The sequence below is a fragment of the Drosophila simulans genome, chromosome 3L, assembly GCF_016746395.2.
Source record: "Drosophila simulans strain w501 chromosome 3L, Prin_Dsim_3.1, whole genome shotgun sequence".
Taxonomy (NCBI): Eukaryota; Metazoa; Arthropoda; class Insecta; order Diptera; family Drosophilidae; genus Drosophila; species Drosophila simulans.
In genome coordinates, this window is record NC_052522.2 from 9,287,549 (window position 1) to 9,299,640 (window position 12,092).

A 12,092-nucleotide genomic window follows, 5' to 3' on the forward strand; every position below is an offset into this window, starting at 1 on the left:
ATCTCGCGAAAGAAAATGAAATTTGCAGCACTTGTCGTGTGTGAAATGTGAACACAGAGTGCACTAAACAATAACAAGACAATAATCAGCATTTTAGTGTTTATTTCGAGGGCTAAAACCACCGCTGAGTCGCCGTTAAGATGAAGCGAAAATACGAAAATTGCGTGCTGCAGCAGAGGCAGCAACAAAAACGCTATTCGTTGTAGATATATACGTACATATATATATTTATATATACGTACATATGTGCACATATATATATGCAAATCTATACATAATAAAGAAGTGTCCGGCGGAGAATTGTATGTGCGATAATAAATAATACGAATAATAATAATTAAATCAACGGACGAAGGCGCGCGACCGAAAGAAAAGAGGCGAGAGAAAAAGAGGCGCGAAAAGTTCGCAACAAAATGGTTGTCTCCAAAGACAACAACAAGCGTCGCCGCAAGGAGACGGAGACGCCCCCACCGCCTCCGCCCGCCCCGCCCACTGCCTCCTCGCTGGCACCTCCGTCGGCAGTGGCGGCCATCGAGTCCTCGCCCGAAATGCCCAAGAGGTGAGTCCGCCAGTCCACATATGCCCAACGATATGCGTAATGTTTAGAGGGCTTATCCATTATTACATACGTGTGTGGCACTAGATGGAGATGACGTCGCAGCGTTTGCTGGCTGCTTGATTGGAATGGAAACGGATAGGGGTTGGGAGTGGGGGACTGCAGGGGTGGGGAGGGGGTCACAAGGGGGAGTAACTACGGAGGGCAGCTCTCGGTTTGTTGTATAAGCCAGCGTCAACAGCGTGTCGTGGCGTTGTTGTTTTCCTCGACGAAGGGGTGTTTCGCATCCGCCGTTGGGGGGGTTGGGGATCGCTCCTCCTTCCCAGCAGGTGGATATATATACAGTGGTTAGTCACTAAGCTGAATATTCGGCTCTGATAATTAGGCAATATTTACCTACGTAGATTGCTTTACTACGTCGTTGGTACTTCACCGAGTACATAGCCAATGCATATAAATGTGATTTATTGTATACTTCTTTAATATTTTATAAATAAAATTTATTGTAATAATTTTCAACATTGCAATTCTTATTTTACATTGTCAATGAAATAAACTAATTTACATATATTTTCTGTATGCCATACGTAGTTTCAATGTTGTTTACAAATACAAAGTAATGACCTCATTGTTGTTCCAAAATTCTTTCATTTATTTATATGCTAAAAATAAATTGATAGCCAAAGAATAATACACACAAAAATCGTAAAAGAAAGTTGGATGGTAATTGTACGTAGTTTTATAAACCGAATTAAACTTTCTATCGAATGACCACTGTTTGTGATGTTGCCTTTATTATGATCCCAAATGAATATTGAATTTCCCAATTTATATCATGTTGCCTTGTTACCAATTAAATATCTCTCACACTGATTTTTACTACCTTCCATTTGCAGAACGAAGGTGCAGGCACAGCGCAAGTTTGCCCAGGGACAGAGTGCGCCCAGCAGCTCCTCCAGCATCACCTACAGCGCAGCAGCAGCGGCAGCTGGATCCGGATCGGGGCCCAGCACCTCCGGAGCGGATAACAATCAGCCGCCTATCGAGATCCTGCCCAACAAGTGTCCAAAGCCGCAAGACTTTCTCACCTTTCTATGCTTTCGTGGCACTCGCGCGTTGCCCGCCCACTTGGATTTCCTTAACCAGGGCAAGTCCAAGGATTCGGAAGCCTCGTCGACGGGAGCCAACAATAATAACAATGCAAAAAAGCCCAACAACAGTCGAGCGAGCTTGGTGGGCAACAAAAAGAAGCGCGGCCGCCCGGCCAAAGGAGCGACCAAGAAGGTGGAAGTGGTAGCCCCTGTACCCGATCCTACTGAGAAACCCTCAACAGCTGAAAAAGCAGCTAGTGATAAAAACAATCTCATTGCAGCCGAAGCGCCTAAGATTCCCTCGCGAAATCCTACTCCTGTACTGCCAGGAGCAGTGCGAAAACGAGCGGAGGTTGTCACCGATGGTAATCGACGTGGAGCAAGAGGCAGAGGAGCAGGCATTTCCCAGGATAAGGCTGCAGCCCCAGCATTATCCAAGGACAACAAGCGCCGCTCTAATCGTGCCAGCACGAAGGAAAGTAAGCCCGTCATTGATGATGACCATTCAGAGGATCTCGAGGAACAAGAGGCAGATGACGATGAAGATGAGTTCTTCTCTGCTCACGATGCCACCTCGCGCAATGGTGAAGAAGTCAAGGCAGACAGTCCTGTAAAAGCGGAACCCAACAAAAGGGGACGACCCTCGGCAGCCAAGAAAGCTGTGGAGCCCGCGCCGGAAGGCCAGACAGTTCAGAAAGATAAGGCGCCCGTTAAGCGTGTAAGGCAACGGGAGTCACCCATTTTTATACCCTCACCCGAGTCCTCCGGTCGAATGACAAGGCAGAGGGCTTTTTTTGAGCCCGTTAAGGTTCCGCCGCACCAGGAGGAATCCGGAACTCATGATCCACCAAAGGATGAGCCCAAAAAGCAGCCTGAACCGCCACCAAGCAAAACGGAAAAGGAGCCAGAGCCAACTAAGCAAATGAAGGAAGCCAAGGAGAAGACGAATTCCAGTATTTACGCCAAAGAAGCAAAGCAGCAGCTGGAGAATGGGGACAGTCTACATGGCGCGGGGGCGAAGGGAAAGAAAAGTCTGAACGTCTTTGATTTTAGCTCAGATGATGAGCAGCCCCTAGCCAAGTCCATCAAGCTGAAAAAGGGTGGCAAAGGGGCGAGTCCTAAGAAAGGTGGAGCTGCCCCAATTGCTCCGGCAGCCAGGAATCGCAAAGCGGCAGCTAAAAAATTAGATAAGGAAAAGGAAATTGAGAAGGAAAAGCAAAGAGAAAAGGACGAAGAGATTGAGAGAGATAAGGCCAAGGAAAAAAAGGATAAAGAAAAGGAGAAGGAAAAGGAAAAACAGCCTGTGCCAGAGAGCAAAGTGGAGGAGCCACCTAGTGGTGGGAAAAGAGGTAAAGCTGGTAAAAAGAAAGCAGAGGACGCACCAGCGGATGAGGAAGACTTGGCACCACCGTCCTCGAAAAAAGTCGCCACGAATGCACGAGGATCTCGAAAGACTGCGAAAAGCAAGGCATCAGAGGATTCCGCGGAGCTAGAGCCTCAGAGATCGCAGCGGCCTTCCCGCAAAACCAAGGAAGCTGCAGCCATTTACATGGGCATCATTGGTCACAAGCTTCAGCTGGCCGATGACGAGGAGGACGACCTGTCAATGAGTAGCTTTCCTGACATACCCAACGTAAAAGAAATGGAAAAGATGGAGAACGAGATCAAGCGTAATGCGGCGGGAAAGTTAAACGTGCCGGAGGCCTCGACGGTGCTTTCGGCAGGCAAATCAACCCGTAAGCCGTCGCCCCGACCTAAGGATTCCCCAGTTATTGCTCCGGTAGAAGCCACCCGCAATGAGTCCCCCTCCCCTCCAGAAGCCGAGGAGGAGAAGCCACCACCCCCAGCCCGTCGTGGGCGTCCACCTAAGCAGAACAAAGTAAATGCCGGTCCAGCTCACAAACCGCGAATCGAGGGCATGTTGGTTAAAAAGGGCTCCCTGGCAAAGATGTCTGAGCAACAGGCCAAGCCCAAAGCCAAGTCCGAACATTCGAAAGTCGACTCCGACGAGGAGGAGGACTTTCTCATCAACGAGGAGCTAAACGAAACAAAGCGAAAGCTAGAGAAGAGCTTCAGCGACTCGGATGACGAACCCCTGGCCATTAAAGTGCCAGCGGTTGCGGTGAAAGAGAAGGAATTATTGCCACCAAAGATGGCCAGTCCACCGCCCAAATTGGTACCGGTTCCGTCGCCCATCTCTGTGCCCACGCCTGCAGTTTCGGTCGCTCCCTCGCTAGCGGTGCCCAGTATACTACCGACGTCAACTGGTACCACTCAGCTGACCATGCTTCCGTTGACGGCAAAAGCGACTTCATCATTGGGTTCCATGCCGATGTTTCCAAGCATTCAAGCAAGTTATTCACCACTGAAAACCATGGAGAAGAAACCGCCGGTGCCTACGTCCAAGATTCTGAACGTTCCTGCTACGTATGCGCTGCCGGGAAGTGCTAGTGGGGCTGTAAGTTTTCAGAAAACCTCGTCGTATTTGCCGCAGGCATCGCCCCACTACCATTCCGGTTATGTGCGGCCACCACCTACGCCCACCCATCAGTTTGGAGGCGGAGCACCGTCTGGGAGTAAAACTCCCTCCCAGGGCTCATCCCCGCTGAAGTATCAGACGCCACCGACAACTTATCCACCGCCCATTGAGGCGTATCAGTGTCCAAAAATCAATCCAAACTTTTTAACGCCTAAGTACGAGCGAAGCCCACTGCCCAGATCATCGACCAGCAGCTTTCCAAGCCCATCGCCGGTGAAGTTTCAACCGACATCGGGAACCACAGCAACCACCGTGGGCACTCCATCGTCTGCCACCAAAAGTCCCTTGGCACCACCGCCGCCTTCTCCGCCAGTCAGCCAGGTTGTGATCCAGACATCCAGCTTAAATCTTAGCATGAGTATTGCAGCTACAGTCAATGCCGCACCAATGCCAGTGGCCTCCACGTCGGCAGCGGCAGCTCATCAGGCGACGGTGGCAGCCACAGTAACAGCCACGTCCACACCACCGCCGGCACACAGTAATAGTGCAGGAACCGGAGGAGGAGCAGGTGCGAATTCTGATCCTCTTAAAGACGAGATTGGGAGTATACTAGCGCAGGCCACGCTGATGCCCAGCAAAGAGGAGTCGGGCAAAATCTTTGGCATTGCCAGCGTGAGTTTGGCGCAGAGTTCTGGACCAGATAACACCAAATGCACCTTGGGCAAGTGCGGTTCTATACACAAGCCTGTGTTGGGGCCCGTGGTGCCCACGGAGGGTTACTTTGGCGACCAGTTGTCTAGCAAAGAGCGGCGCAAGGCAAAGGTTAACATGACGCACGAGCAAATTCAAAAATGGCTCATTGAATGCTCATCGAATCCGGATGAAATCCAGGACGATTTGGATGACGATTTTGATGACAGCTTAAGGCCCCAGCAATCGACTACTCCTCCGCCCACAAGAGATGATAAGGAGCTCAGTGCAAGCTTTAGTTCATCATCGAAAAATACGCGTGGCGATCTTGGCAAGAGTGAGAGTGCCTGGTCCGCCAAGGGACCCTCCCTGAAGGCAACTCCTGTACTGGTCACTCCTCCCAATCGCAAGGAACTACACGAGCAGGCGGATAGCAAGGACTGTGATGCTTTGGACTATGACAAATCCTCAACACCTGTGAATCTCACACAGAAGATCACATCGAACGAGTCTTTGGCTGTGGAAAAGAAAGTCAACGATCGGAAGGGCAAAGAGTCAGCGAAGGCCGCTGCATCTAAGACTGCACCTCAGCCAAGAAGTACAGCCGCTACTCCTCCTACACCCATCTCTTCCACACCCACGCCCGCATCTCTCACTCCATCTAAGAGCAGCCCAACGCCACCGCCAGCTGTGAAGCAGAAAGCGGAGAAGGGAAAGAGAAATGCCACTACTGGCGGTGGAGCAACTGTATTAGCTTCTCCGCCCGCAGCACCAGCTCCTGCAAATCCAAAACGTACTCCAGTTTATAATCAAAAGAACGCTAAGGCCCAGCAGCAACAGGAGGAGACAAAACCAGCATCTAATCCTCCAAGCAGTGCGGGAACCAAACGGGAATCGGTCTATGCCTTTGGCAAGGATGATGAGTCGGGCAATAAGCCGGGCAACCGACGACGCAATGATCCTAGTCCAGTTCCTGCACCATCTCCCGTGGCCAATGCGCTAAGTGAACGGTCTCCAACGAAAAAGAGAGCAGCAGCCGCAGCAGCAGCGACGGCGGTCCAACTAACGCTGAGTCCTACGGAGAACTGCAAGATCGAAGGCAAACCATCGAAGGCGCCCACAGGGAGAGGAGCTAAAAAGCAACAGCAACAGGCTCCGGCTCCACCAGCACCACCCGTAGAAGCCAGTGGCGATTCAGATGCAGAGGGTGCTACCTTTTACATTCCCCTGCAAGGAGCTGGAGTGGGTGGCAGCGGTGATGGAGGCATTCAAGGCGTAGCAGTCAAGCTGGGACGAGAGGGCCCCGACGGCCCCAATCAGAAGGTGGTTATGCAGGCCACTCTGGTGACCAAGGCTCAAATGGATACCAACTCAAAGCCGTTGCCAGAGTCGTTGAATACCAATGAGCTTGTAAAGACGTTGCTCCATGCGGCCAGCAATGATGCGGCCTCAACGACTACAAGCCTTAAGAGCTTGCCCAAGGCGAGCACATCGGCAGCGGCGGGTGCAGCAGCAGCAGCAGCAGCACCTGGGGCCTCCAGCTTGGTGCGCGTGAACTCCAACTCATCACTATTTTCTGGCTCCGCTAAATCCCGCACAGCTGCCCAGACGAGCTCCACTGCAGCAGCCGTGGCTAAGAAGTACAAGGATGACACACCCATTAAGATGGCTAACAATACGGCCTTCCCGCGACACGATGATCCCACCCAAATGGTGGAAGCGCCCATCTTCCGACCAACGGAAAAGGAGTTTGCCGATCCCATTGAGTTTATCGAGCGGATCACACCAATAGCAGCCAGGTTTGGCATTTGTAAGATCATTCCGCCGGCCAGCTTTAAGCCGGAATGCCGGATCTCGGATGAGATGCGCTTCACAGCTTACAATCAGTACGTGCACAAAATGCTCCACCGCTGGGGACCTAGTGCCAAGGAGCTGAGTGCCATTAAAAAGTACCTGGCCACCCAAAGCATCGTCATGAATCACCCGCCTTGGATCGGTGGAATGGAGGTGGATTTGCCACGATTATATCACACGGTCCAGGAGCTGGGAGGTCTCAAGGAAGTCATTGAAAAGAAGAAGTGGGCACGCGTGGCGGAGGAGATGTGCATACCCAAGCTAGCTCAAGATCGTGTGACCAAGCTGGACGACATATACTGCAAGTACCTGTTGCCTTACGATACCTTGTCACCGGCAGAGCGGCAGAAGCTCTTTGACGAGGTGGAGGCCGACTGGGCCAAGCGGGAGGCACGGGCTCGTCGGAATGCGGATCGCTTTGTGAACACGGAGAGCGTGTCCAACGAGGAGGACGATCTGAGCAGTGACGAGGACGAAGAGTCCGAGGAGGAGATAGACGGCGTGTCCATGGAATGCATCGTGAAGGGAAGAAGCATGCCACTTAGCCAGTTTTACAGGATTGCCCGTAATACGATGGCGCTGTGGTTCAAAAGCACTGATCCTACGGTCAACGAGGTGGAAGCGGAGTTCTGGCGACATGTGGCCGTTCGTGACAGCCATGTGTGCGTTCACTCGGGCTCCATTGACAGCTCAGGCTGGGGCTATGGCTTCCCTAGTCCAGGACCCAAGGGAAAGGGCTCAAACTATGCCAAGCATCCGTGGAATCTGAAAGTGTTGACCAATAATTCTGGTTCCGTTTTGCGTTCCTTGGGTCCGGTTATGGGCGTAACAGTTCCCACGCTCCACGTGGGCATGCTTTTCTCCGCCTGCTGCTGGTACAGGGATCCACATGGCCTGTCATGGATCGAGTACCTTCACACCGGTGCCTCGAAGCTGTGGTATGGAATTCCCGATGATCAGAGTGCGAACTTCAGAGCGGCTCTCACGTCGCTGATTCCGACGCACTGCCAGAACAAGACAATCTGGTTGCCCTGTGATACGGTGATGGTGCCACCGCACATGCTCACGGATCGGGGGGTGTCACTGTGCCGCATCGAGCAGAAGCCAGGCGAATTTATTGTGGTCTTCCCACGGGCCTATACCTCAAGCCTGGCCACGGGTTATGTGGTCTCCGAGAGCGTTTACTTTGCCACAATGTCCTGGTTGGATTTGGCCAAAGATGATTTCAGGGTATGTTTTAGTATCTGCTCTAGCACTTTATGCAAACTAAGATTTTGTTTTCTGGGTTTTAGGACATCCATGAAAGCTGTGAGCCAGCCATGTTCTCTTTGGAGCAGCTGCTCTTTGCCTTGGGCTATGACCAGCGTGTCAACTCCGAAGCCCTGCATCAAATGTTGCCAATGCTAAACGACGTTTGCGAGAAGGAATCCGCTGCCCGAGAGCAGCTTAGGGTGAGTTAAGATTAGGCCAGCTGTGCAATCTGATACTTATTTATTGATCCCTGCAATCTTACAGGCTGCTGGTGTGACATCAACCGAAAAAGTGCAGGCGGAGAAGGGTCAAAAGGCCAAGAAGCAGCAACAGCCGCCATACAAGTCCATCGAGAGCGAATGTGACCTGTGCCGCGCCAACCTGTACATATCGATGGTGCGCACCGAGGATGGCAACATCTACTGCCTGCAGCATGCGTTGAAAAACCTCAACAACGGCAACATTCAGGCGAAGCAGTGCAAGCTAATCTACGCGTATAACGTTGATGATATACAACAGCTTATACGGCAACTGCAGGAGAAGATCAACCATAAGGCAGCCGTAAAGAAAAAGTAGCATCGTCGGCGTCGTTACTAATCGGCGGCGCACGAAAGATTCAGGCACAGATAAAGATACGGATAGAAATTTGGATTTGAAACCCAGCGCAGATGTACATATTAAGAAATGTGTATACCTATGTGATTCGCCATCGCTAGTGAGCAGCTAATTGATAATTGGGTGAAATATAGAAATGTCTACGAGTTAATCCATGGACACACAAAACACACATATTAATGCAACGTTTATCTCCCAGTTGACTAACTGGCACTATTACTAACTGTAAGATAAGAGCGTAGGATCGGATATAGGAGATGTAACTGTTCACATTTCAACGTGGCAATGCTTTCAATTTTGACTAGTTTATACATTATGTCGATAAGAAGTTTGCAATGAATTTTGTTTTCCATTTAATTTTTTTGTTATGCAATATTTACCCTCCCCGAAAATGTTAACCCCCCCCCATTTGTGTTATTGTATATAGAGAGCCTTAGTGTATGTACGTACTACGTAGTTAGCTTTCGGATTAAGTCAAAGACCCTCAAAGAAACCAAGCTAACGTGTTGCAATTTCTACTACCTTTTATACGCTAAGATAACGAGTAATTACCATAGCATCATAGAACGACACAGCCCCAGATATCCACACCCATAGAGCGCTAGTTTAAGCACTAACAATAGCAAGGGACCGTCCCGGGATGGTTCTCTGCCAACTTACGAACTAAACGAAAGCCAGAGTTACTATCGCTGACTGCAGTTGTGAGGCGGGACAACCCAAGCCGTACTGTTCATTCAACCAAAAACTATACAGACGAAATCATCCATCAAGGTCAGGCGATTGCGATTGCGTAAATGAGAACTTTTCACTAGATGTTCAATGTATTTATATAGTAGTAATACAATATTTAAGTAACAAGTGCAACAATAAATCTTAACGCGATATATCGAAGATGCACTGCCTAATTAATGCTACGTACTCCAGCTACACTGTCTGGAGGGAAGTTTTATTTAAAAGCTATTTGGTATTACTAATCCTTGGCTACACCTTGGGTTTTTTCTGGGCCGGTGGTAAGCAGTCCGCGCTGGCGACAGCCTGACGTTTAACAGCGCAACTGGGCATATTGGCCACCACATCCTCCATTTGGCGCTTGAGTTCGGACACTTGGGTGGTCAGTTCGGTGATGCTGGAGAGCGCTTCCTGCAATCGGCGATCCTGCACCTTGCGCGACACTTCCAAGAGGCGAATCTTTTGCGAAAGAGACCTTTGGAGCTGGTATTGCCTGGACAGTTGTTTATACATGCGATCCTTTTGAGAGGAATCCGAGTGTGATTTGCTGGCAGATATGGGGGCCAACTGAACGATGGCCTGCTGGACGAGCCCATGATCGACGGGCCGACTGATTCCGGTTCGCCTCACGCCGCTAAAGCTTATGTCGCCCAAGGCACTGCAAACCACAAGTCGAGCTCCGGCCGCCGTGGATTCCGCCAATTGTTTGCGGTGTTCCATTTTGAAATTCACAGCAATCTTCTCGTCGAAATGCTCAATGGCCATGGAGGAGATGTCGCGCAGCTCCTGCAGCACTTCATGTGGGCGCAGCTGTTTGGTGGAGGTGCTCAAAATGCGCAGGATGCTGTTGATCTCGTCCAGAACGCGACCAGGTATGAAACAGCAGATGTTGAGGTCAATAAACTTGGAGTACGTCATGGTCAGCATCGAGATCCGTGTCTCGATGGAGGTAAGTATGTCCGAGTGGCGGGATAGAGTGTGGTTCCTGACGGAGAAAAAACATCAAGTCATCAGAAACATCTCGATGCATCGAGAATGTGATATGGCACTTACCTGCGTTCCGATTCCCGTCGTGGCAGCATGGATTTGATGCGCTTGAAGTTCTTGGCATGGGCCATAATGATCTTGTTAAAACCCTTGTTTAATATTTGCTGCCCAAGATAATTAAATAGAGTGCACACCTGGATTGGAAACGTTTAGTTTTAGTCACGGATCAGGGACTCCTGGGACATCATTTATTAGCTCACCTCTCGTTTTTTTGCCACCTCGTCGTAGGGGAGCAACTCCAAAATGTCCTGAATTAGTGTTTGCGGCAAGTCTAACAGATTCATATTTCTGCTTAATTCTTATTACTAGTTTCGAACGGAGCGATTATAGTCGAGAATATTGCTATTGTTTTTAATAAGGCTGTGATGTTAGCTCACGGAAATGCCGAAAACGCCTTGTGTAGCAATGAAATATACCAAAATAACTTAAGTATATCTTACAGTTATTTTACATGTGTGTCAAATTAGCTTTGGTGAGTTATTTATAGGTGAATTCTAAAAATTAAAAGTGCGTAAAAGAAAAGAAAGATTTAACTGCCTATGTACGACTTAAGTTTATATGACTCAAGAAAGTATATCAAATATGAAATTGAAAAAAGGGCTCCCCACTCTTTGGTGAATATCTCCACTCGCAGAGCGTTTTCAAAAATTCAAAAGGCATTTACTCTTCATTTCTGCATTTGACAAATCGAAAAATTACGATTTCGATTTCAGATCGAGGTCGTAAAATTCTTACCAATTCGGTTAGCGGAGTGTGCCCGAATATATATAATATTTAATTGGGAGAAGTTAAAGTGCCGAGTATAGTTTGAATCCCAGTATTCAACTGTGGAAGATAATTTATAATGTTTTATATTTACAATATGGGGAACAACAACAACAAAATGAGAATGGAAATATATTTAAGCTTGTATCAGAAATTTGCTAGCATCATGAATATCATTTGCATAAGGTTCCAGCTCGGGCTTCTTTTTGGGAAAGTAGGGATTGTGCTCGGGATCGGCATTCAAGCTGTAAGAGATACAAATAGTTTAAACAAAATAATATAAACAAAATAAAAGTACAACTTACTGGTAAAAGTGGGTGGCCTCCTCACACTTGACATTGTACCACCAATCGCAGGCGAATTCCTTTTGGTTGAAGATGGTGCCGTTGGTGCAGAGGAACTTGGCGCCCTGCTCACCTTCGCGTCCATCGTGGCACACGTGGTACGCCTGGCAGCCCGTCTCCACATTGGCGTACATTCCCGGAGTTGCCGGCACATTGTGGCAACTGAAGTGGGTGTGGGGCACCTCATGGTAAATCGGATAATCCACGCCCGGAACTCCAGGTATCTTGTTCAAGTCTTGCTTCTCCTCGTGATGCTGCGGGTGTTCCGGTTGCGGTGGATTGAATAGATAGCCGAATTTCTGTAACCATATCAAATGTTTCCATTGCATAAGACAAGCCACAGCTCGTGCCCCAATCCGGTTTGGTCTTAGTACCCCCAAATCCCCGCGTGACAAAGCCTCATTATAACCATACTCGTGGGTACATATACTCTGATAGAAATATTCAAGACGACTGTAATCCACTTTCAGACATCAAACTCTTTTAATGTTTAGAAGCAAATAAAATATTTGTTAAATAGTATATTTTTATATCATAAATGTGAGTAACATCGCTTTTTTATCAGTGTACACATTGAGTACATTACATGCTACAATTTTTGGGTCAAAAGTGAACGTGGCTAAGACACCCAGAGCTTTGTCAATTGGGGTGGCACACGCTCCTCCCAATCG

General features: G+C 49.0%; 2 protein-coding genes across 2 annotated transcripts; one reads left to right on the forward strand and one right to left on the reverse strand.

Moving 5' to 3' along the window:
* The first annotated feature begins 22 nt into the window (after positions 1-22).
* Positions 23-9,427, forward strand: LOC6737436 (titin). The gene is made up of 4 exons (XM_016171206.3): positions 23-559; positions 1,453-7,900; positions 7,963-8,121; positions 8,186-9,427. The coding sequence occupies exons 1-4, from the start codon at positions 414-416 to the stop codon at positions 8,495-8,497; spliced, it is 7,065 nt and encodes a 2,354-aa protein (XP_016031209.1). The 5' UTR covers positions 23-413; the 3' UTR covers positions 8,498-9,427.
* Positions 9,317-10,705, reverse strand: LOC6737437 (F-box only protein 28). Its single transcript, XM_016169861.3, has 3 exons — positions 10,513-10,705; positions 10,319-10,446; positions 9,317-10,250 (listed from the first exon to the last, which is right to left on the reverse strand). The coding sequence occupies exons 1-3, from the start codon at positions 10,594-10,596 to the stop codon at positions 9,518-9,520; spliced, it is 945 nt and encodes a 314-aa protein (XP_016031210.1). The 5' UTR covers positions 10,597-10,705; the 3' UTR covers positions 9,317-9,517.
* Positions 10,706-12,092: the final 1,387 nt, after the last annotated feature.